Source organism: Macaca fascicularis, chromosome 16 (assembly GCF_037993035.2).
Source record: "Macaca fascicularis isolate 582-1 chromosome 16, T2T-MFA8v1.1".
Taxonomy (NCBI): Eukaryota; Metazoa; Chordata; class Mammalia; order Primates; family Cercopithecidae; genus Macaca; species Macaca fascicularis.
This window is the reverse complement of record NC_088390.1, coordinates 85,253,855-85,280,052: the sequence shown is the minus strand read 5'-3', so window position 1 is coordinate 85,280,052 and position 26,198 is coordinate 85,253,855. Positions and strand designations below refer to the sequence as shown.

The following is a 26,198-nucleotide window of genomic DNA, read 5'->3' as shown; positions in this document are numbered from 1 at the left end:
CTCAGCTTGGAGGAGGGGACACCGTGCTGGGGGCTGGGATCACCATGCCCCTTGCCCGCCTCGCACCTTGCTGCTGTCCGTAACCCCCCAGCGCCTCCTACAGGCCTGGACACCTTATCCCTCTCCTTAGCCCCAGGAGCATGTTTCGGGAACTCTCCTCACCTCTGTGTCTTGTGTTTTGCAGTGATCAGGGCCAAAGCAGTCAGCGAGAAGGAGGTGGACTCTGGAAACGACATTTACGGCAACCCCATCAAGAGGATCCAGTATGAGATCAAGCAGATAAAGGTATTAGTGGCTGCTGGCGTCCCGGGCTGCACTGTGGGCACAGCTGTGGGGTGTTGGGGTGGGCAGAGATCCTGGGTCCCTGGAACACGACCTGGCCACCTGTGGAGCAGAGCAGAGGATGAGGTCCTCAAGCTGCAAATAGATCCGATTTCCCTTCATCCTCAAATGCCTGAAAAGTTGTGTGGAGATGACATGTTCCCCACAAGTTCAATTCCTTCAGAAACCTGTCTGGGCATCGTGGCTCACGCCTGTAATCCCAGCTCTTCAGGAGGCCAAGGTGGGCGGATCACTTGAGCTCAGGAGTTCAAGACCAGCCTGGGCAACGTGGTGAAAATCCATCTCTACAAAAAAACTAGCCAGGCACGGTAGCGCCCGCGTGTGGTTCCAGCTATTCAGGAAGCTGAGGTGGGAGAATCGCTTGAGCCCAGGAGGCGGAGGCTGCAGTGAGACGACATCTCACCACTGTATTCCAGCCTGGGTGACAGAGTGAGACCCTGTATTTAAAAAAAAAAAAAAATGTGGCAGGGAGGGCAGGGCCTGACCTGGGGCAGGAGAGGTGATGCTGTTGTCATTGATAGTAACTAACATGGTCTGTAAGAGAGAAGAAAATTCATGTCGCAGGGGGAGGGACAGCCGTGTGATATGGTAGTAGTTGTAGTCATCCATATTTAATTTTGTTATTAAAAATAAAAAGTAGGCCGGGCACAGTGTCTCACGCCTATACTTCCAGCATGTTGGGAGGCCGAGGCGGGTGGGTCACCTGAAGTCAGGAGTTCAAGACCAGCCTGACCAACATGGAGAAACCCCATCTCTACTAAAAATGCAAAAATTAGCTGGGCATAGCTGGGCACGGTGGCTCACACCTGTAATCCGGGCACTTTGGGAGTCCGAGACGGGCGGATCGCCAGGTCAGGAGATCGAGACCATCCTGGTTAACACGGTGAAACCCCATCTCTACTAAAAATACAAAAAAATTAGCCGGGCATGGTGGCGGGCACCTGTAGTCCCAGCTACTCAGGAGGCTGAGGCAGGAGAATGGCGTGAACCCAGGAGGCAAAGCTTGCAGTGAGCTGAGATTGTGCCACTGTACTCCAGCCTGGGCGACAAAGCAAGACTCCGTCTCAAAAAAAAAAAAAAAAAAAAAATTAGCTGGGCATGGTGGCGAGCGCCTGTGATCCCAGCTACTTGGGAGGCTGAGGCAAGAGAATCACTTGAACCCAGGAGGTGGAGGTTGCAGTTAGCTGAGATCATGCCACTGCACTCCAGCCTGGGCGATAAGAGCGAAACTCCATTTCAAAAAAAAAAAAAAAAAAGTAGTTGAAAATCAGTGTTATCAGAAGGTCAGTGGAATGCTTTATCATCACATCTATGTCAGTTTAAGGGGATGACCTAGTCTGTCAGTGCCTGAGCCTCTTTCTTTATGAAGCAGGAAAGAGGATCTGCTCTTACGACCTCATAAAGGGGTCGTGAAAAGGCCAGTGTCAGTGCCAAGGAAACGCTTTTAGCCTTTTGGCAAATGATGTCATTTAATACAGCATCAACATAACCTTTCTTGGTACAAGTTGGAGTGTCACTCTCAAAAAACCATTTGTCATGACATCAGGCATGCTCCCATTCCATTTGGGTTTGCTTATTGAAACTCTTCAGGGGGGAAAAAAAGCAGCCTCCCCGAGTGCTGGGAAAATGCCATTCTTTGCCTGGGGCAGCAGGCGTGTTCCTGAAAGGCTGTGAGTAAATCAGATGTTGAGAATACAAACTCCTCTGGCCCATGGCGTTATGTCCTAATTCCTGAGGTGCCTCTCTGCTCTCATTGCCATCAAGTAGACAATATTTGATTAAAATTCCTGGAAATATGGGTTGGGCGGAGTGGCTTATGCCTGTAATCCCAGCACTTTGGGAGGCCGAGGCAGGAGGATTGCTTGAGCTCAGGAGTTTGAGACCAGCCTGGGTGATAGAGCAAGACCTCGTCTCTACTAATTAAAAAAAAAAAAAAAAAAAAAAAAGCCGAGCATGGTGGCACGCGCCTGTAGTCCCAGCTACTCGGGAGTCTGAGGTGGGAGGATCACTTGAGCCGGGGAAGTTGAGGTGTAGCCCCAGCCTGGGCAACAGAGTGAGACCCTATCTCAAAAAAATAAAAAATTCCTGGAAATATGCAAAAGTCATGGTCCTTCATGGTGGTCCAGAGTCATGCGGAGGTACAAAAGCCCCTCCCCAGAGATTCAGAAATGACCTCACTGGGGCGGGGGGGTGAGGGGACAGAGGTGTTGTCTAAGGATGTCACGTTCCAGATGACAGTCTTGTGCCCACCTGCTGTGATCTGCCACACTAAAAGTGGAGTGACTCTAAAGAATCACTTTGCTATAAAAAGTCTTTTTCTTTTCTTTTTTTTTTTTTGAGATGGAGTCTCACTCTGTCACCCAGGCAGGAGTGCAGTGGCGCCATCTCAGCTCCTTGCAACCTCTGCCTCGCGGGTTCAAGGGATTCTCCTGCCTCAGCCTCCCAAGTAGCTGGGATTACAGGCGCTTGCCACCACGCTCAGCTAATTTTTGTGTTTTTAGTAGAAACGGGGTTTTGCTACGTTGGCCAGGCTGGTCTCAAACTCCTGACCTCAAGCAATCCGCCCACCTCAGCCCCTCAAAGTGCTGGGATTACAGCCATGAGCCCTGAGCCCAGCTGTAACGGTCCTTTTCTAATCCATGCAATTTGCACTTCCCGGTCCTCTTTGGTGCTGGCTACACCCCGGATACAGATTGTGCCGCCGCGGTGTTCTGGATGGGAATGAAATTCCCTGACTGTGCAGCCTCCCTCTGCTTACATGTCCTCCTCCTTGTCTTTCCAGATGTTCAAAGGGCCTGAGAAGGATATAGAGTTTATCTACACGGCCCCCTCCTCGGCAGTGTGTGGGGTCTCGCTGGACGTTGGAGGAAAGAAGGAATATCTCATTGCAGGTGTGTATGAGTGGGGCCATCAGCCGGAGGCTCACACCGAAGTGGGACTGTTCCTAGACGCCTTCCAGGGCTCGTTTCCCAGGCTCGAGGAGTGGGGAGGTGGAGTAGCTAAGGAACAGTGAGGCAGGGTACGGAGCCCTGACACTGAACGGTGCCCTCTCGGCCACTTCCTTTCAGAGAATGCTAGTGAATGTTCACCTACCTGCCAGTTTCCTAGGAAATCTGAGATTGGTAGACAAAAAAAGTGAGCATTTTTGCCTTTTGCTCCTAAAAGGGAGGCGTGTGCAGGATGCTGGAGACGTGCAAGGCAGAGAAACCCTTTCTGCCGTCGGGAGGGTGGAAAGCTTGCGTGACATCTGTTGATACTGTGCACAAGACCTGTTTGACTTATTCATTCATCTATCTCATTTTTTATTGTGGTAAAATACATGTAACAAAATGTAGCCATGTTAATCATTTTCCTTCCTTCCTTCCTTCCTTCCTTCCTTCCTTCCTTCCTTCCTTCCTTCCTTCCTTCCTTCCTTCCCTCCCTCCCTCCCTCCCTCCTTCTTTATTTTCTTTCTTTCTTTCTTTTCTTTCTTTTCTTTTTGAGACAGAGTGTCGCTCTTTCACCCAGGCAGGAGTGCAGTGGCGCAATCTCAGCTCACTGCGACCTCGGCCTCCCGGGTTCAAGAGATTCTCCTGCCTCAGCCTCCCGAGTAGCTGGGATTATAGGCACGTGCCACCACGCCCAGTTAATTTTTCTATTTTTAGTAGAGACAGGGTTTTACTATGTTGGCCAGGCTGGTCTCAAACTCCTGACCTCAGGTGATCCACCCACCTCAACCTCCCAAAGTGGTAGGATTACAGGCGTGAGCCACTGCGCCCGGCCAGCCGTTTTCAAGTGTACACTTCAGTGGCATTAGATATATTCGCTGTTGTGCAACCATCACCACCATCTATTTTACCTCCATTTTACTTTCTGTCTCTGTGGATTTGACTGCTCTAGGGGCTTCACATGGGTGGAACTCTGCAGTGTTTGTCCTCTGTGGCTGGCTTATTTCAGTAGCATGATGTTTTCAAGGTTCATTCACGTTACAGCATATATCAGAATTTCCTTACTCTTTTTTTTTTTTTTTTTTTTTTTTTGAGACAGTGTCTTGCTCTATTGCCCAGACTGGAGTGCAGTGGCGCGATCTAGACTCACTGCAACCTCTGCCTCCTGGGTTTAATTGATTCTCCTGCCTCAGCCTCCTGAGTAACTGGGATTATAGGCACGGGCCACCACACCTGGCTGTTTTGTTTGTTTTTTTTTTTTTTAGTAGAGATGGGGTTTCACCATGTTGGCCAGGCTGATCTCAAACTTCTGACCTCAGTTGATCTGCCCGCCTCAGCCTCCCAAAGTGCTGGGATTACAGGCATGAGCCACTGCACATGGCCCCAAATTTCCTTACTTTTTAGGGATGAATCATTGTATGAATGCAGCACATTTTGTTAATTGTTGCATCTCTTTGTTTATACTTTTTTTTTTTTTTTTTTTGAGAGAAAGTCTTGCTCTGTTTCCCAGGCTGGAATGCGATCAGGGCTCACTGCTGCCTCAATCTCCTGGGGTCAAGTGATCCTTTCGCCTCAGCCTCCCAAAGTGCTGGGATTGACTACAGGTGTGTGCCACCACACCCAGCTAATTTTTTGATTTTTTGGTAAAGAATAAGTCTCACCGTGTTGCCCAGCCTGGTCTTGAACTCCGAGGTTCAAGCAATCCTCCTGCCTCAGCCTCCTAAAGTGCTGGGATTATAGGCGTGAGCCACTGTGCCCAGCCTATATTTTTATTCCTAAATAAAATGATTTCCCCTTACTTCCTTCTACCACCTCCCTGCTTGCCCAGTGAGGCTGAACCACAGGAGGCCGGGACAGGATTCCGAATCTCAGCACTATTAACATTTGGGGATGGACTGTTCTTTGTTGCGGGGGCCTCTGCCTTGTACATTATAGGGTATTCAGCTGCATCCCTGGCCCCCACCCTCTACATGCCATAGCACCCGCTCCAGTTGCGGGGTCTCTGGACATTGCCGCATGTGCCCAGGGGAGGTGGGGGAGGTGGGGTAGGTTGCCCCTGCTTGAGAACCACGGGGCTCAAAGAGCTTCCTGCAGTGATGGAAACGGTCTCTGCACCACCCAGTCCAGCGGCCCCCAGCCCTGTGGCTCGTGAGCACCTGAGATATGGCTCGTGCAGCCGAGGAGCTGAATTTTAAATTGTGTTTCATTTCAAGTAATTTTAGTTTAAATGTAAACAGCCACATGTGGCCAGCAGCCGCAGTCCAGCACGGCACTGACTCAGCCAGTTAAGGAACATTATTCCCCTCCTCCCTGAGGAAGTAGGAATCTGATCACAAACTTAAGAAAAAAAGAATAAACAAGGCCTGGTGCAGTGGCTCACGCCTGTAATCCCAGCACTTTGGGAGGCTGAGGCGGGCAGACTGCTTGAGGTCAGGAGTTCGAGACCAGCCTTGCCAACATGGTAAAACCCTGTCTGTACTAAAAATATAAAAATTAGCTGGGCGTGGTGGCATGTGCCTGTAGTCCCAGCTACTCCGGAGGCTGAGGCATGAGAATCATTTGAACCCGGGAGGCAGAGATTGCAGCAAGCTGAGATCACACCAATGTACTCCAGCCTGGGTGACAGAGCAAGAGCCTGTCTCACAAAAAAAAAAAAAAAAAAAAGGGAGAAAGAAGAGACAAGACAACGCCCCTAGCCTGGTACTATATTTTGTTCCAAAAGGCAACTGTCATCATAAACATACACTCTGGATCCAAATATCCATGATTGGGGGATTTTCTTCTGGTTTAGGGACATGTACTTTCTTTCCCTCCTAAAAATCAACATGTGCTTAGTGGGCACCTTTTAGATGCCCAGCCCCGTGTTAGGGACAATGGAAGATTCCCACAGTGAGATCTTTGGCTCCTGTCATCATGGAGTACACAGATGTTTCGACTGGGGAGCCTGGAAAAGAAAGCAGAGAAAATAGACAGATTTTGCTTATGGGGAATTGTGAATTGTGAATAGTGAGTGAATGCTTGGAAGGTGCAAAAGGAAAAGACTCTCACAGGTCCAAGGGTCTAGACAGACTTACTGCTGGGAGAAGGTGGTGTCCTTGCCTGTGGATGGGGAGGACGTCATTGCAGGGAGGAAGATGCAGGGGTGTGAGTTGGGCAGGGAAGACTCCTGTTATCTCCCCTTTGGTAAGATCTTCCCTCCCTTCCTTAACATGCTCACAGCTCCTGCTTTGCTGGGTATCTCGGTCATCAGGACTTCTGTCCCTCTCCTTGGGGATAATAGGAGACTTTTCCCCCCTTTTAAGATGTATTTCCGGACTTCCTAAAATGTTTAATTATGAGCACTTCTTATTCTTATTCTTATTCCGAGAGAGTCTCCCTCTGTTGCCCAGGCTGGAATGCAGTCGTGCAATCTTGGCTCACAGCAACCTCTGCCTCCTGAGCGATTCTCGTGCGTCAGCCACCCAAGTAGCTGGGATTACAGGTGTGTGCTACCATGCCTGGCTAATTTTTGTGTTTTTGGTAGAGTCGGGATTTCACCATGTTGGCCAGGCTGGTCTCGAACTCCTGGCCTCAAATGACCCGCTTGCCTCAGCCTCCCAAAGTGCTGAGATTACAGGCACGAGCCGCCGTGCTTAGCCATGAGCACTTATTTTTTTTTAACAGCTTTATTGAGATATAAGGCACACTCTATTCAATTTATCCATTAAAAATGTACAATTCGGGCTAGGTATGGTGGCCCATGCCTGTAATCCCAGCACTTTGAAAGGCCGAGGTGGGAGAATTGATTGAGGCCAGGAGTTTGAGACCAGCCTGGGCAACATAGTGAGACCCAATCTCTACAAAAACTAAAAAAATTAGCCAGGCGTGGTAGCATGTGCACACTGTAGTCCCAGCTTCTCAGGAGGCTGAGATGGGAGGGTCGCTTAAGCCTGGGAGTTTGAGGCTGCAGTGTCATACCACTGCGCTCCAGACTAGGTGAGAGCAAGAACTTGTTTAAAAAAAATCCTACAATTCAGTGGTTTTGTTTTGTTTTGTTTTTTGGAGAGAGTCTCACTCTATCCCTCCGACTGGAGTGGAGTGGCGCAATCTTGACTCACTGCAATCTCTGCCTCCTGGGTTCAAGCAATTCTCATGCCTCAGCCTCCCAAGTAGCTGGGATTATAGGTGTGTGCCTCCACGCCTGGCTAATTTTTGTATTTTTAGTAGATACGGGGTTTCACCATGTTGGCCAGGCTGGACTTGAACTTCTGACTTCAGGTGATCTGCCCGCCTTGGCCTTCCAAAGTGCTGGGAGTGTAGGCATGAGCCACCGCACCTGGCGTACAATTCAGTGGTTTTAGTATATTCACAGAGTTGTGCAACCATCACTACAGTCAAAAAGAAATCCTGTATTCTTGAGCTATTACCCTCCTAACCCCCACTTCCACTTCCCCAGCCCTAAGCAGCCACTGGTATACTTCCCATCTCTATCGATTTGTCTATGCTGGGCTTTCCTAGGAACGGAATAATATGTGTGACCCTGTGTAACTGGCTTCTTTCGTGTTTCCAAGGCTCATCCATGTTACAGTGTGTATCTGAATTTCATTCCTTTCTATGACTGAGCATTCCATTGTATGGATAGACCACATTGTGTTTATCCTCTCATCATTTGATGGGCATTTGGGTTGTTGCCACCGTTTGGCAGTTGTGACAAATGCTGCAATGAACATTGGTGTGTGAGATTTTGCAGGGACCTGTTCTCATTTTTCCTGGGTGTATCCCTGGCAGTGGAATTGGCGGGGGGTGGGGAGGGGTTGGGTAACTTTAGGTTTAACCATTTGAGGAGCTGCCAGACCGTTTTCTAAAGCAGCTGCACCATTTTACATGCCCAGTATTATCTATGATTTTTACAATAAGAAAAATAAAATCAAATGGAGAAGGGTAAGGGGACAAAAATCACCTGTGGTGCAAAGATCTTACCAGCTAACTAATGCCCTCAGAAAAACACAGAGGAGGCAGAAGAGCTGGGGTGGCTGCACAGCACGCAGAGTGGCGCGTGGCAGAGGGATGGTCTGCAGTGTGGCATTCGGGGGCTGCTGCAGCTGTGCACGGAACAGAGCATGGGAGGAAATTTCCCAGCGTGTTAGCATCTGCTGTCTCCTTTTCAGTTCTTTCCTGTATTTGTTAAACCTTTAAAATTATGGCATTTATTACTTTTGTCATCAGAAAAATAAAATCTAGAGAGACGAGAAAGGAGACAAAATCCCCCGGGGTGCAGGGAACTTACTTCCAGTTGTCTGCATCCTCTTTTTCTTCCTATCCATAGGGAACAGCCCTTAAAGTAAGTCCCAGCAGTCCCAGCTCAGTTTCCTCACACTGCCCTCTAGGGGCTTTCCGGCCAAACTGCAGAGCTGCGGAAGGACGAAGGGTGGGGATCCCATGTACAGATGGCCTCTTGGGTACAAAAGCGACCTTGGTCTGAGCCAGCACCCGTCTCCAAACATACCCAGCTGAACCCTCGCCCATGCTGAGGCTCTCTGTTTGTTTTTGTTTTTGTTTGAGATGGAGTCTCCCTCTGTCGCCCAGGCTGGAGTACAGTGGCACAATCTCGGGTCACTGCAATCTCTGCCTCCTGGGTTCAAGCAATTCTCCTGCCTCCAAGCAATTCTCCTGCCTCAGCCTCTCAAGTAGCTGGGATTACAGGTGCCTAACACCACACCCAGCTAATTTATTTATTTATTTATTTTATTTTTTATTTTTTAGACAGAGTTTCGTTCTTGTTGCCCAGGCTGGAGTGCAATGGTGCGGTCGCAACTCACCACAACCTCCACCTCCCGGGTTCAAGCGATTCTCCTGCCTCAGCCTCCCGAGTAGCCGGGATTACAGGCATGCACCACCATGCCTAGCTAATTTTGTATTTTTAGTAGAGACGGGATTTCTCCATGTTGGCCAGGCTGGTTTCTAACTCCTGACCTCAGGTGATCTGCCCGCCTCAGCCTCCCAAAGTGCTGGGATTCAGGCATGAGCCACTGTGCCTGGCCTAATTTTTAGTATTTTTAGTAGAGATGGGGTTTCACCACATTAGCCAGGCTGGTCTTGAACTCCTGACCTTGGGTGATCTGCCCACTTCAGCCTCCCAAAGTGCTGGGATTACAGGTGTGAGCTGCCGCACCTGGGCAGCATTAAGTACATTCACAATGTTGTGTAACTATCACTATCTATTTCTAGAAGTTTTTCATCATCCCAAACTGAAACTCTGTCCCCATTAACCAATAATCCCCTATTCCTCTGTTTGCCCAGCCCCTGACACCACCTTTCTACTTCATCTCCATGAATTTGGCCATTCTAGGCACCTCATACAGGTAGAGTCATATACCTCCTTCCATAGATGAAGCGTTGCGCTTAGCATGATGTCCTCAAGTTCATCCATGTTGTAGCATGGATCAGATTTTATTTATTTATTTATTTATTTATTTATTTATTTATTTATTTATGAGACGGAGGCCACAAAGCCCAGGCTGGAGTGCAGTGGTGCGATCTTGGCTCACTGCAACTTCCGCCCCCCAGGTTCAAGCGATTTCCTGCCTCAGCCTCCCGAGTAGCTGAGGTTACAGGCACACACCACCATGCCCAGCTAATTTTTGTATTTTTTTAGTAGAGATGGGGTTTCGTCATGTTGGTCAGGCTGGTCTCAAACTCTTGACCTCAGGTGATCCGCCCACCTCGGCCTCTCAAAGTGCTAAGATTACAGGCGTGAGCCACTGCGCCCGGCTGGCAGATTTTATTTCTTTTTATGTGCATACATTTTAAAGTTTCCAAAATATGTAATACTCTTCTCAGTTGAATTCTATATACGTTTTCAAATTGTTAACATTTCCATTAACTTTAAAACTCAGACACTACTTAGTATCTCAAGGAAGAGGCACGAGGTTTTGATGAGGACACAGAACTAAAGGTGCCAAGTGCGAACAGTTTCTTGCATAAAGAAAATAAATAAATGGGCCAACCATAGTGGCTCACACCTGTAATCCTAGCATTTTGGGAGGCTGAGGCAGGAGGATGGCTTGAGGTTAGGAGTTCAAGATCAGCCTGGATGATATAGCAAGACCCTATCTCTATAAAACAGGGAGGGAGGGAGGAAGGAAGGAAGGAAGGAAGGAAGGAAGGAAGGAAGGAAGGGAGGCAGGGAGGAAGGAAGGAAGGGAGGGAGGGAGGGAGGGAGGGAGGGAGGAAGGAAGGAAGGGAGGAAGGGGGAGGGAGGCAGGGAAGAAGGGAGGAAGGGAGGAAGGAAGGAAGGAAGGAAGGAAGGAAGGGAGGGAGGCAGGGAGGAAGGAAGGGAGGGAGGGAGGAAGGAAGGAAGGAAGGAAGGGAGGCAGGGAGGAAGGGGGAGGGAGGCAGGGAAGAAGGGAGGAAGGGAGGAAGGAAGGAAGGAAGGAAGGAAGGAAGGAAGGGAGGGAGGGAGGAAGGAAGGAAGGAAGGAAGGGAGGCAGGGAGGAAGGGGGAGGGAGGCAGGGAAGAAGGGAGGAAGGGAGGGAGGAAGGGAGGGAGGAAGGAAGGAAGGAAGGGAGGCAGGGAGGAAGGGGGAGGGAGGCAGGGAAGAAGGGAGGAAGGGAGGGAGGAAGGGAGGGAGGAAGGAAGGAAGGAAGGAAGGAAGGAAGGAAGGAAGGGAGGCAGGGAGGAAGGGGGAGGGAGGCAGGGAAGAAGGGAGGAAGGGAGGGAGGGAGGAAGGAAGGAAGGAAGGGAAGGAGAGAGGGAGGGAGGGATGAGCTGGGTGTGGTCATGTGCACTTGTAGTCCTAGCTACTTGGGAGGCTGAGGCAGGAAGATCCCTTGAGCTCAGACATTTGAGGCTGCAGTGAGCTAGGACTGCACTACTGCACTCTAGCCTGGGTGGCAGGGCGGGACCCTATCTCTATTTTAGAAGAGAAAAAGACAACAACTAAGCGCCATGAAAAAATGTGAGGAAATACAACGAGATGCCCAAGTGAAGGCTCTGAAAACACACCTGCTCGAGTTCGAATGTGTGCCCTGACACCTGACTCGTTAATGTCCTTGGCCAAGTGACTTTACCTGTCTGTGCCTCCCATGCTGAGCCATACGTGGGGAACGACAACAGTAGTATCTGCCCCACGAGGGGTTGTTGAGAGGGTGAAAGTGGGAGTGGGAGACCAGAAGTGAGGATCACAGAGATGCTGGTTATCTTGTTCAGGCCTTACTCAAGGGTAGCTGATCATTTTATTTCCTACATTGGGGTTGACAGTGACCCATGCATGTAGCACAGCACCGCATGAAAAGCTGGCCAGTCGATACAGAATTACGCTGAAGGTCTAAGGAGAGCTAGGGTAGCCTGTAGCAGAATGAGCGTGAAGGCTCTGTTGAAAGGGCGTTGCTCCCTGGATCTGTGGCAGGATCCTCGGTAGAAAGCTGACATTGAAAGATTTTGAAGAACTTTAGTTAAAAAGTTAAAAACAGCCCAGCGCAGTGGCTGACGCCTGTAATCCCAACACTTTGGGAGGCCGAGGCGAGTGGATCGCGAGGTCAGGAGATTGAGACCATCCTGGCTAACACAATGAAACCCCGTCTCTACTAAAAATACAAAAAATTAGCCAGACGCGGTGGCGGGTGCCTGTCATCCCAGCTACTCAGGAGGCTGAGGCACGAGAATCTCTTGAACCCGGGAGGCAGAGGTTGCAGTGAGCCGAGATTGTGCCACTGCACTCCAGCCTGGGTGACAGAGCAAGACTCTGTCCCCCCAAAAAAATAAAAAATAAAAAAACCAACGTTGGCAAGGCTGTGGAGTAAAGGGAATGCTTAGAGGCTGTTGGTGGGAATGTAAATGAGTTCACCTACTGTGGGGCACACTTTGGAGATTTCTCAACTGAGAATGCAGCCAGCATTTGAACCAGCAATCCCACTACTGGGTATATACCCAAAGGAAAATAAATCATTTAATGACACTGCACCCATATACTCATTACCACATTATTTGCAATAGCAAAGACATGGAATCAACCCAAGTGCCCATCAGTGGTGACTTAGATAAAGAAAATGTGCATATATACCATGAAATACTACATAGCCATGAAAAAGAAGGAAATCATGTCCTTTGCGGCCACACGAGTGCAGCTGGAAACCATTATCCTAAGGGAACTAATGCGAAAACAGAAAACCAAATACCACATGTTCTCACGTATAAGTGGGAGCTAAACATTGGGTACACATGGTCATAAACATGGGAACAAGAGACACTGGGGAATACAAGGAGGTGGGAGGGAGGAAGCCGGGTAAGGGCTGAAAAAATACTACCTATTGGGTACTATGCCCACTACCTGGGCGATGGATCCTTTCGTATTCCAAACCTCAGGGGCACACAGTATACCCGTGTAACAAATCTGCACATGGACTTCCTGTTTCTAAAAGTCAAAGTTAAAGATTGTGAGACCTGCCCAGTGGCCAGCTGGCTGTGTATCTTCTCCACCAATGAGGCTGCATTACTTCATCCTCCTCTCCCTGGGAGGGGGAGCAGGGCTGGGGCCATTAATGGCCACAGTGGCTGACTCACCTCGTGGCGAGAGGAGCCTCTCTCATCTGACTTCTTTCCCAGCCTTGGTCAGATGACTCCACACTGAATCTGGCATTTATTTCCTGAGGCAGGAACCTAGATCCAGTTTGCCTCGAGTCAGGATAGGCCCTTGATCCAGGGGCTAACCAGAAATCACAGGGCACAGTGAACCACTCAGCTCGGGCTGACTGTGGCCGGTGAGTGCCCGCATGGCCTGAGCAGGCCACCTCCTCCTGGGCTGATGACTCAGCCTCACGTGTGGCGTCGGGCACCAGGAGACTCATACAGAATTGGCCCTGTAATTTTCTTCCACATTCCTCTTCTCCAAAAGGAAAAATAAACATACAACCCTTCGTTACAAATTTTAATTCCTGGTTTTCTGTAACCAAGACTCATGCCTCGCTTTTCTCCAAGACAGACATAAGCAGAACAGGCAGATGCTCATGATGTGTACGTCCAACCAAGTCTTAATCAGACCAGAGGGGGGCCTCTCTTAACATTGTGTTTTTTTTTTTTTTTTTTTTGAGACAGAGTTGCTCTGTTGCCCAGGCTGGAGTGCAGTGGCGCGATCTCGGCTCACTGCAAGCTCCGCCTCCCGGGTTCACGCCATTCTCCTGCCTCAGCCTCCTGAGTAGCTGGGACTGCAGGCACCCACCAGCACGCCTGGCTAATTTTTTGTATTTTTAGTAGAGACAGGGTTTCACCATGTTAGCCAGGATGGTCTCGATCTCCTGACCTCGTGATCTGCCCATCTCGGCCTCCCAAAGTGCTGGGATTACAGGCGTGAGTCACCACGCCCAGCCCTCTCAATATTTATACATGACAGCCATGTTCACGTTAGCCCAATAACTAGGACTATTGAAAAGATACAATTTTTTGGTTGGACGCGGTGGATCACTTGAGGTCAGGAGTTCAAGACCAGCCCAGCCAACATTGTGAAACCCTGCGTCTACTAAAAAATACAAAGATTAGCCACGCATGGTGGCGCACACCTGTAATCCCAATTACTTGGGAGGCTGAGGCAGGAGAATTGCTTGAACCTGGGAGGCAGGTTCCAGTGAGCTGAGATGGCACCACTGCACTCCAGCCTGGGTGACAGAGCAAGACTCCATCTCCAAAAAAAAGAAAAGATGTAATTTTCACTTCATCTCTTCTTCCTGCCATTGCTTATCTTTTGAGGAAGCCAGAATTGGTGGTAAAAGGCCAAAAGAGAAAATGACAGGAAAAGGCAGAATGTGAAGCAAATTATTAGAACAAGCACGGGTGTGTCTCATGAGTAAACTTATTGAGCAATTACTATGTGCAGGGAACTGTGGATTCAAAAGGGTTAAGACACAATCCTTACCCTCTAAATTTACTCTCTGATTAAGGAGTGAGATGCAGAAGAAAGGCAAATCTAATATAAAGTGGGAGTTGATGCTGGTCAAGTGATACATACAGTGCAAATCACCATAGAAGTTGGGAAGCCAGGATAGAGCTTCAGCTGGTCTGTAGTGGTAGGTGTCCAGGTTGGACGAGGAAGGGGCTGCAGTATACCTGTACGGGCACCAAATTCCAGAATCAAGCAGGATACGGGAATGGGTTCCTTCCCATCTGTCTATTTTGCTCCTTCTTGATCTATTCTGAACTCACAGAAAATAGCTATCGGTCTAGTGGGGAAAGTTATATGTCTAGTTTTTATTTATTTATTTATTTTTTCTTTTGAGACGGAGTCCGCACCGTTGCCCAGGCTGGAGTGCAATGGCATGATCTTGGCTCATTGCGACCTCCACCTCCCAAGTTCAAGTGATTCTCCTGCCTCAGCCTCGTGAGTAGCTGGGATGACAGGCATGCACCACCACCCCCAGCTAATTTTTATATTTTTAGTAGAGACGGGGTTTCACCGTGTTGGCCAGGCTGGTCTCAAACTCCTGACCTCAAGTGATTCACCCACCTTGGCCTCCCCAAGTGCTGGGATTACAGGCGTGAGCCACCATGCCCAGCTAGTTTTGAATTGTTTAAGGCCACCCAAACATTTACCTTGTGAAGTTATAGGATTTGGAATAAATGTTACAGGAGTAATTCTGCTTTCTCATCCTGTTCCACACCTGGAATGTCACATAAGTCTGAACGGAGAAAAGGACCTGAAGGTAAAGGAACAGCTAGAACAGGAAGGACGAGCATAAGAATTCAAACCCAGGGAGCTGGTGCAATGAGTGCACCATGCCCAGGACAGTGGAGGCCACTTGTGCCTGCTTGAAGTCCCAGGCAAGCCATCCACATTTCCATGGCATAGGGGTGCAGTCGGCAAGCTGCGTTAGTCCTTCGCTGGGCTGCGTTTCTATTAGCGGACCCTCTGAGGCTGCTGCTGTACTGAGATCATTAAGTCTGATACACTGAAACGTTGTTAAACAGAAGTGCTTAGGGCAGAGCCTGAGGCTCTGCTTCTCAAGGAATTGCCTGTCAGTCTCTGCCAGGGGCAGGTGCTCATCAGTGACACCTGTGTCTCTTCACAAGGTGCTGTTGTAGCAGAAGGAATGAGGTGTTTTTTGTTTTCTGTTTTTTGTTTGTTTGTTTGTTTTTGAGACAGAGTCTTACTCTGTCACCCAGGCTGGAATGCAGTGGCGTGACCTCAGCTCACTGCAAGCTCCGCCTCCTGGGTTCAAGTGATTCTCCTGCCTCAGCCTCCCGAGTAGTTGGGACTACAGGCAACCACCACCACACCCAGCTAATTTTTTGTATTTTTTTTTAATTTTATGTATTTATTTGAGATGGAGTTTTGCTCTTGTCACCCAGGCTGGAATGTAGTGGCATGACCTCTTCTTGCTGTAACCTCCGTCCCCTGGGTTCAAGTGATTCTCCTGCCTCAGCCTCCCGAGTAACTGGGATTACAGGTACCCACCACCATGCCCAGATAATTTTTGTATGTGTAGTAGAGATGGGGTTTCACCATGTTGGCCAGGCTGGTCTCAAACTCCTGACTTTGAGTGATGTCCCTACCTCAGCCTCCCAAAGTGCTGGGATTACAGGCGTGAGCCACTGTGCCCAGCCTGAAAGATGAGTTTTTATTTTATTTATTTTCTTTTTTGAGACAGAGTCTCACTCTGTCGCCCAGGCTGGAGTGCAGTGTTGCAATCTCGGCTCACTGCACCCTCCACCTCCGGGGTTCAAGCAGTCCTCCTGCCTCAGCCACCTGAGTAGCTGGGACTACAAGCATGCATCACCATGCCTGGCTGTTTTTTGTTGTTGTTGTTGTTGTTGTATTTTTAGTAGAGACGGGGTTTCACCACGTTGGCCAGGCTGGTCTCGAACTCCTGACCTCAAGTGATCCGCCTGCCTTGGCATCCCAACGTGCTGGGATTACAGGCATGAGCCACCACACCTGGCCTAAGGGATGAGTTTTTTAATGATTTCCATAGCTGTCATTAGGTTCTGTCCGCCACTGGAACACACTCCTTTGTTCTTTTCCTCCTGCTTGGAAAACGCCAAGGCTGTTGCCAATGTAGTATCTTCAGCAAAGGAAGGAGGCAGCTGAGTCAGGAGCCCAAAGTACAGAAAAGAGCCACAGCTCATCATGCCTGATGAAGGGAATTCAGAGCAGATTCCTAATTTTCAAAAATTCCATTCTTTGGCTCTTCGTAATGGAAAAATGCAGAATTATAAGTTTAAACTCAAATGGGAGAAACACCTGTGAATTAATATTTTGTGAAAAACAAAACGGGAAACAATACAATCTACATACTGCATGATGTTTTGTGTGTGAAGATGCATATGTAAGAGAATATTGGCCGGACGCAGTGGCTCACACCTGTAATCCCAGCACTTTGGGAAGTCAAAGCGGGAGGATCACTTGAGCTCTGGAGTTCAAGACCAGCCTGGGCAACATAGTGAAACATCGTCTCTATCCTTTTTTTAAGAATAAAATTTAATTTAAAAGAATATTGGGGCCAGGCATGGTGGCTCATGCCTGTAATCCTGTAATCCCAACACTTTGGGAGGCCAAGGTGAGGGTGTCACTTGAGCCCAGAAGTTTAAGGCCAGCCTGAGTAACATAGCAAGACCCTGTCTCTACAAAAAAATATATAGAAAAAATTAGCAGGGTGTGTGGTGGTTCACACCTAGCTATTCGGGAGACTGAGACGGGAGGATCACTTGAGCTTGGGAGGTCAAGGCTGCAGTGAGCTATGATCATACCATTGCACTCTGGCCTGAGTGACAGAGCAAGACTGTCTCAAAATCAATACTGGAATATTGGAAGGAAATACATCAAAATGTTTGCTATGGGTAATGAAAGTGGGGAAGTTTTTTCTTGATTGTTTCCTACGTTTAAGTTTCTGTCAGTGAACATGCATTATGGCTTTTTTTTTTTTTTTCCACTTTTTATTTTTTTGAGATGGAGTCACCCAGGCTGGAGTTCAGTGGCGCGATCTTGGCTCACTGCAACTTCCGCCTCTGGGGTTCAAGAGCGATTCTCCTGCCTCAGCCTCCCAAGTAGCTGTGATTACAGGCGTGTGCTACCACACCCGGCTAATTTTTTGTATTTTAGTAGAGAGGGAGTATCATGTTGGCCAGGCTGGTCTTGAACTCCTGACCTCAAGGGATCCACCCACCTCAGCCTCCCAAAGTGCTGGGATTACAGGAGTGAGCCACCGTACCTGGCCACCCATTATGTTTGAACTCAGACTAGACAGTGTGCAGTGTTGTTACAGCAAAATCCCAGCACCCCTGCGCCGGATGGAGGAGCTGGGCAGGAGGACTTGTCCCTCGCTCTGAGCTTGGTGATCCCGTCTCTCCGCAGGAAAGGCCGAGGGGGATGGCAAGATGCACATCACCCTCTGTGACTTCATCGTGCCCTGGGACACCCTGAGCACCACCCAGAAGAAGAGCCTGAACCACAGGTACCAGATGGGCTGCGAGTGTAAGGTAAGCAGGTCCTGTCTCTGCTGAGGCGTCGCCTCCTCCCACTATCTCCAGATGGACAGCGCATGAATTCAGCTCTGTTACTTGCCCCTTCCAGAAAAAGGAGCTGTATGGGGAGTTTTGGTCCCTGGCTTTCCAGAGCCTCTTAATCCCGGGGTTCTGATTTAAGACCAGGCTCTGGGAAGGCAGAGTCATCCCAGGAGTGAGGCTGTCTGGCTGGCGACAAAGCCTTTGGCCCCTGGTCCCTGGAGAGCCCTGAGACACATCTCTGTCAAGGGATGTCTGGAGGCCAGGCGCCATGGCTTATGCCTGTAATCCCAGCATTTTGGGAGGCCAAGATGGGCAGGTTACTTGGGGTCAGAAGTTGGAGATCAGCCTGGCCAACATGGTGAAACCTGTCTCTACAAAAATACAAAAATTAGCCGGGTGCGGTGACGCATGCCTGTGATCCCAGCAACTTGGGAGGCTGAGGCTCAAGAATGGCTTGAATGTGGGAGGTGGAGGTTGCAGTGAGCCAAGATCGCGCCACTGTACCCCAGCCTGGGTTGACAGAGTGAGACTCTGTCTTAAAAAAAGAAAAAAAAAAAATGGAGGGGGATGTCTAGAAGGCTAGGAAATTTGAGAGTAAGGCATGAATTCAGCTCTGTTACTTGCCCCTTCCAGAAAAAGGAGCTGTATGGGGAGAATATGGTCCCATGGATCATTTCCTACAAATGCGGATATGCAAACCCTTGTGTGCCTTGTGAGAGGGCACTGCAGGCCTCATGCTTTTTCCAACATTCCCGACATTTTCACACCTGGGTCGGTGTCTACGTGGGGTCTGTGTGTTGAGAACACCTGCTCCTCTTCAAATGAGCCCGGAGGTTGTGCCAGGCACAGTCGTAGCAGCCCGACGCTTGGATGTGACTGTGGAAGGCGAGATCACCACCTCCAGGGCTCCCGGGCTGGCTCCTACCCTGTGGGCTCCTAGCACCCTATCCCCACCCTTCCTGCCGGAAGCATTGCTGAGTGCTGGGCACCTGCCACCCTGGGTCACTCCCAGCGAGTCTGGGACCAGTAGACTCTGGTGAGGCCGTGGGGATTGGCCTTCCTTGGGGAGCTGCCTGGGGCTGCCCTCCCTCCTGACGGCCACCAGCCCCTTCTCAGCATGTTCAAAACAGGAATTCTGAACTCATAGTCTCCAGCCACACATATGTTAAGCAAAACTCCTCTGTGCCCAGCATGAAATCAAAAGCAAGTTCTTCCTTTTTCTTTCCATGGGGCAGTGAAGGCAGTCATCCTCTTGTAGCCTCGGGTTCCTTTGCCAAATTGCTAGTTGCCTATGACCTCAGGGCTCGGCCTTGAGCAGTTCCCAATTCCCGGCCTTTTCACTGGGCTGGAATCTGTCTCCAGGAAACCCAGGCCCTTTTATTGTTGCTATGTCCCCCAGAGGGCAGGGCCAAGCCAGGCCATTCTCTCATGCTCAGGAAGGTAGAAGATGGCCCAAAGGGAAGCACACCTGCAGCAGGAGGGGGGCCCCGGTGGGCGGGGCACAGCTTCCCTGCAGGTAAGACCCCCTCGCAGGCCAGCCGCCTGCCCCTGCAGGAGCTGTGGGTCTCGGGAGAGGCTGCCGTCCCTGCACACCGCAGGTAGGCACATTGCCGGGTTCTGGACATGCCCCCAGAGCAGCCTCTGCCCACCCCTTCCTGGGTCCCTGACTCCGTCCCCCTCTGTGTGCCCCTCCCCAGATCACGCGCTGCCCCATGATCCCGTGCTACATCTCCTCCCCGGACGAGTGCCTCTGGATGGACTGGGTCACAGAGAAGAACATCAACGGGCACCAGGCCAAGTTCTTCGCCTGCATCAAGAGAAGCGACGGCTCCTGTGCGTGGTACCGCGGCGCGGCGCCCCCCAAGCAGGAGTTTCTTGACATCGAGGACCCATAAGCAGGCCTACAACACCCCTGTGGCCAACTGCAAAAACAGCCTCCAAGGGTTTCGACTGGTCCAGCTCTGACATCCCTTCCTGGAAACAGCATGAATAAAACACTCATCCCGTGGGTCCAAATTAGTACAGTTCTGCTCCCCGCTTCTCCTTTTAGACACGGTTGTGGGTCTGGAGGGAGACATGGGTCCAGGGTCCTCATCCCATCCTCCCTCTGCCAGGCACTGTGTGTCTGGGGCTTCGATCCTTGGGTGCAGGCAGGGCTGGGACATGTAGCTTGCCTCCCAGTCCCTGCCTTGGCACCGTCACAGATGCCGAGCAGGCAGCACTTAGGGATCTCCCAGCCGGGTTAGGGCGGGGCCTGGAAATGTGCATTTTGCAGAAACTTTTGAGGGTCGTTGCAAGACTGTGTAGCAGGCCTACCAGGTCCCTTTCATCTTGAGAGGGGCATGGCCCTTGTTTTCTGCAGCTTCCACGCCTCTGGCCCTAGTGTAACACTCCCTGCCCCTGGCAAGTGCCCCCATCACCCCGGTGCCCACCATGACCTCCCAGCACCTGTGGCTCCCCCCACATCCAGGGACAGCCTGGAACCAGCGGCTTATTCTTGAAGGAGCCCCATCAATCCTGTTAATCCTCAGAATTCCAGTGGGAGCCTCCCTCTGAGCCTTGTAGAAATGGGAGCGAGGAACCCCAGCCTCAGCTGAGTCTTTTTGGTCTCCTGCACCCCCCGTCCACATGCTTCCCCAGCCTGCAGGGGGAATTGGTGAGGTCCTGTCCTGAGGCTGCTGTCCGGGGCCGGTGGCTGCCCTCAAGGTCCCTTCCTGAGCTGCTGTGGTTGCCATTGCTTCTTGCCCATTCTGGCACCAGGCACCTGGATTGAGTGGCACGGCTTTGCTTTATCTGGGCTTGTGTGCAGGGCCTGGCTGTGCTCCCCATCTGCACATCCTGAGGACAGAAAAAGCTGGGTCTTGCTGTGCCCTCCTGGGCTTAGTGTTCTCTCCCTCAAAGACTGACAGCCATCATTCTGCACGGGGCTTTCTGCACATGACGCCAGCTAAGTGTAGTAAGAAGTCCAGCCTAGGAAGGGAAGGATTTTGGAGGTAGGTGGCTTTGGTGACACTCTCACTTCTTTCTGAGCCTCCAGGATACTTGGGCCTGTTTTAAGAGACATCTCCTTTTTCTAACGATGAATTCTCAGATGATTCTCAGATGATAGGTGAACCTGAGTTGCAGATATACCAACTTCTGCTTGTATTTCTCAAATGACAAAGATGACCTAGCTAAGAAACTTCTTAGGGAACTAGGGAACCTATGTGTTCCCTAAACATGGTTTCCTGAAGCCCGTGATATGGGGATCAGAATAGGAAGAACTTTCTCGGTAACGATAAGGAGAATCTCTTTTGCTCCCACCTGTGTTGTGAAGATAAACTGACGATATATAGGCACATTATGTAAACATACACACGCAATGAAACTGAAGCTTTTCGGCCTGGGAGTGGTCCTGCAAAATGCTTCCAAAGCCACCTTAGCCTGTTCTATTCAGTGGCAACCCCAAAGCACCTGTTAAGACTCCTGACCCCCAAGTGGCATGCAGGCCCCATGCCCATCGGGACCTGGTCAGCACAGATCTTGATGACTTCCCTTTCTAGGGCAGACTGGGAGGGTATCCAGGAATCGGCCCCTGCCCCACGGGCGTTTTCATGCTGTACAGTGATCTAAAGTTGGTAAGATGTCATAATGGACCAGTCCATGTGATTTCAGTATATACAACTCCACCAGACCCCTCCAACCCATGTAACACCCCACCCCCGTTCGCTTCCTGTACGGTGATATCATATGTAACATTTACTCCTGTTTCTGCCGATTGTTTTTTTAATGTTTTGGTTTGTTTTTGACATCAACTGTAATCATTCCTGTGCTGTGTTTTTTATTACCCTTGGTAGGTGTTAGACTTGCACTTTTTTAAAAAGAGGTTTCTGCATCGTGGAAGCATTTGACCCGGAGCGGAACGCGTGGCCTATGCAGGTGGATTCCTTCAGGTCTTTCCTTGGGTTCTTTGAGCATCTTTGCTTTCATTCGTCTCCCGTCTTTGGTTCTCCGGTTCAAATTATTACAAAGTAAAGGATCTTTGAGTAGGTTCGGTCTGAAAGGTGTGGCCTTTATAGTCGATCCACACACGTTGGTCTTTTAACCATGCTGAGTAGAAAACAAAACAGGTTAAGAAGAGCCTGGTGGCAGCTGAGAGAGGAAGCCGCTCAAATACCTTCACAGTAAATAATGGCAATATATATATAGTTTAAGAAGGCTCTCCATTTGGCATCGTTTAATTTATATGTTATGTTCTAAGCACAGCTCTTTTCTCCTATTTTCATCCTGCAAGCAACTCAAAATATTTAAAATAAAGTTTACATTGTAGTTATTTTCAAATCTTTGCTTGATAAGTATTAAGAAATATTGGACTTGCTGCCGTAATTTAAAGCTCTGTTGATTTTGTTTTCGTTTGGAGTTTTGGGGGAGGGGAGCACTGTGTTTCTGCTGGAATATGAAGTCTGAGACCTTCCGGTGCTGGGAACACACAAGAGTTGTTGGAAGTTGACAAGCAGACTGCGCATGTCTCTGATGCTTTGTATCATTCTTGAGCAATCGCTCGGTCCGTGGACAATAAACAGTATTATCAAAGAGAACGTGGGCTCTCTCTGTGTGGCTGTATCCTACATTCAGAATGGCCACTTTCTAGCTCAAGAATGGGAATCAGCCCCTGCAAGGAACCTTTCCTGTCCAGCGGGAGGGGGCGCCCTGTGTCCTCCAGAGAAACAAGGCCAGTGAGCTCTGAGTCAAATGTGGGATGCAGACTAGGTGCAGTGGCTCACGCCTGTCATCCCAGCACTTTGGGAGACTGAGGCGGGTGGATCGTTTGTGTCCAGGAGTTCGAGACTAGCCTGGCCAACTTAGCAAAACCCCGGCTCTACAAAAAATAGGTGTGGTGGCATCTGTCTGTGGTCCCAGCTACCCAAAGGGTGCGATGGGAGGATCACTTGAGCTGTGGTGGCAGAGATGGGACAGGTAAAAGCAAATGTGGTTTTCTTAGGTGGATGAAGAGGCAGAAGCGTAGGACAGGGTCCCCCTCATTCAGCACGTTTTATTATAGAGAAACGCAGAGCCATGCACCTGTCTCACAGCTTCAACACTGAGGGCTTCATGGCCAGCTTTAGACCTACCCTCAGTCTTCACCCACCCCGCCCAAAATTATTTGGAAAAAAAAATTCCAGGCATCAAACAGTCTCATTTATCAATATTCCAGTACGCATGTTTAAAAAATAAAAACTACTTTTTTTTTTTTTGAGATAGTCTTGCTCTGTTACCCAGGCTGGAGTGCAATGGCACAATCTTGGCTCACTGCAACCTCCACCTCCTGGGTTCAAGTGATTCTCCTGCCTCAACCTCCTGAGTAGCTGGGATTACAGGCACCCGCCACAACACCCAACTAATTTTTGTATTTTTAGTAGAGACGGGGTTTCACCATGTTGGTCAGGCTGGTCACGAACTCCTGACCTCATGATCCGCCTGCCTCGGCCTCCCAAAGTGCTGGGATTACAGGCGTGAGCCACCGCGTCTGGCCAAAAATTAAAAACTACTTTTAAAACCTTTTTTCAGGCCGGGTACAGTGGCTCACACCTGTAGTCCCAGCACTTTGGGAGGCCAAGCTGGGCGGATTGCTTGAGCCCAGGAGTTCAAGACCAGCCTGGACAACATGGAGAAACCCCAACTCTACAAAAAATACAAAGATTAGCTGGGCGTGGTGGTGCATGCCTGTAGTCCCAGCTACTCGGGAGGCTGAGGTGGATCACTTGAGCACAGGAGGTGGAGGTTGCAGTGAGCTGAGATCGCACCACTGCACTCCAATCTGGGTGACAGAGTGAGATCCTGTCTCAACAAAAACAAAAAATCCAAAATACCTTTACCACATGTTAAACACTTACTTAGAATTCATCAATGTCATCAAATATCCAGTCAGTTTCTGACATCTCTAACTATCTCATAGATGCTTTTGTGTGGTTTATGGGTTTGAATCAAGACCCAAATAAGATCCATCCATTGCAGTTGATCTGACTCCTAGGTCTCTCTCTCTCTCTCTCTTTTAAATAACTTTTTTTTTTCCTCCAAGTTCACTTTGAACAGTGAGTTTGAAGCTCCCCCTTCTTTTTTTTTTTTTTTTTTTTTTGAGACAGTCTTGCACCATTGCCCAGGCTGGAGTGCAGCGGTGTGATCTCAGCTCAATGCAACCTCTACCTCGAGAGTAGCTGAGATTACACGTGTGCATCAAGACACCCGGCAAATTCTTATATTTTTAGTAGAAGTGGGGGTTTCACCATGTTGGTGAGGCTGGTCTCAAACTCCTGGCCTCAAGCGATCTGCCCGCATCGGCCTCCCGTAAGCCACCGTGCTTGGCCTCCCGGGTCTCTCTTATTCTCCAGGTTGTTTCTCTCTGCTCCCGCTCTATCCTCGTGCTGAGAAAGATGGTCCCATCATAATTCAAGCTTCAAGCAAAAGTCTCATAATGCTTTGCCATAAGGACTTTTTTTTTTTTTTTTTTTTTTTTTGGAGACAGAGTCTCATCCTGTCGCCCAGGCTGGAGTGCAGTGGCACAATCTCGGCTCACTGCAACCTCCGCCTCCGGGTTCACGCCGTTCCCCTGCCTCAGCCTCCAGAATAGCTGGGACTACAGGCACCCGCCACTACACCCGGCTAATTTTTTGTATTTTTAGTAGAGACGGGGTTTCACTGTGTTAGCCAGGGTGGTCTCGATCTCCTGACCTCATGATCCACCCGCCTCGGCCTCCCAAAGTGCTGGGATTACAGGCGTGAGCCACGGCACCCGGCCATGGACATTCTTTAATGGTGTATTTGAACAGTTAGCTGCCCCCTGGCCCATGTGCACAGTTTGTTATACAGAATCTATTATTCCAGGGGCAGCCAGAAGAATCGTGTTTCCTATTGGATGCAGTTACTGCCCAAAAAGCAAGAACAAACTTACCGACATTTGAAGTTTGCCCCAATGTCACATTAAATGTGATACACTTAATATCTACTGCAGAAATATTTGGATTGTTTCTTGTGTATGTCCAAATATATAGGGAAAATGGTTGAGTGGTATACTATAATAACAATATCAAAACTTTCCATTTCATACAAATGAACTTACTTGGCATTTGCAGCCTGCATTTGGAGTTTTAGTAAGCAGCACGCCAGGTGATTTATACCCTTTTCATATATTTACACATTTAGGTCAAACTTGACTTAAACTCATTATGGAAATTTTAAAACATATACAAAAATGCAGAGAATGGTATGACCAACTCCATGTGTCTATGATCCATTTTCAACAATTATCCACATTTTGCTGATCTTTGAAAACAATTTAAAATCAGTTTGTAGGCCGGGCGCCATGGCTTACGTTTGTAATCCCAGCACTTTGGGAGGGTGAGGCGTGAGGATCACCTGAGGTCAGGAGTTCGAGACCAGCCTGGCCAACATGGCAAAACCCCGTGTCTACTAAAAATACAAAAATTAGCCAGGTGCAGTGGTGGGTGCCTGTAATCCCAGTTACTCGGGAGGCTGATGCAGAATCACTTGAACCCAGGAGGCGGAGGTTGCAGTGAGCCGAGATTGCACCATTGCACTCCAGCTTGGGCGACAGAGCGAGACTCCATCTCGAAAAACACACAAATAAAACAAAAAAAAAAAAATTAGCTGGGCATGGTGGTGCATGCCTGTAGTCCCAGCTACTCAGGAGGCTGAGGCAGGAGAATCACTTGAACCCAGGCGGCGGAGGTTGCAGTGAGCAAGATCACACCACTGCACTCCAGCCTGGGCAACAGAGCAAGACTCTCTCTCGAAAAAGAAGAAGAAGAAAAAAATCAGTTTGTAGACCCACATATGGGGTAACAACATTGTTAGGGACACAACCAGACACCATTATTTCCTCTCAGTCTTGTTTATCCTGTGAAAGAAAAATGAATGGGGACAGGTGAGGCCAGCCTTAACCCACCAACACAGATGTGTGCACCCATCATGGAAAAGCAGCAAGAGACTCTGTAAGATCCAACCTGAAGGGACGTGGGGCCTGGTGGTGGAGCTGGGGAGCCACCAGGACAGGTTAAAGAACTTTGGAGCTGGCCAGGTGCGGTGACTCACGCCTGTAATCTCAGCCACTCGGGAGGCCGAGCTGGGAGAATCACTTGAACCCCACAGGTGGAGGTTGCAATGAGCCAAGATGGAGCCTCTGTATTCCAGCCTGGGCAGCAGAGCGACACTCAGTCTCAAAAACATAAATAAATAAAAATAAAGTACTTCGGAGCTGATGGAAGAATTTGAGCCTAGTTATAGGACACATAGTAGCAACATCTTTCCCTCCTAATTTTTAATGGATACTTTTACCTGATGTAACTTTAAAAAATAATTAAACCCAAACAGTGGAATGTGGAATTACAATATTTTACTAGCATCAATTTTATTATAGGCAATTAGCTGTGACCATAGATTTTTTTTCTTTCTTTCTTTTCTTTT

At 49.3% G+C, this 26,198-nt stretch overlaps 1 protein-coding gene across 1 annotated transcript in view; it reads left to right on the top strand.

Moving 5' to 3' along the window:
- Positions 1 to 22,310, top strand: part of TIMP2 (TIMP metallopeptidase inhibitor 2) — a 73,096-nt gene extending 50,786 nt beyond the window's left edge. The window contains exons 2-5 of the mRNA XM_045376570.3: positions 185 to 285; positions 3,125 to 3,233; positions 17,587 to 17,711; positions 19,436 to 22,310. Coding sequence (XP_045232505.1) covers positions 185 to 285; positions 3,125 to 3,233; positions 17,587 to 17,711; positions 19,436 to 19,633 — 533 coding nt within the window. The 3' untranslated portion in view covers positions 19,634 to 22,310. The remainder of the gene's footprint in view (positions 1 to 184; positions 286 to 3,124; positions 3,234 to 17,586; positions 17,712 to 19,435) is intronic.
- Positions 22,311 to 26,198: the final 3,888 nt, after the last annotated feature.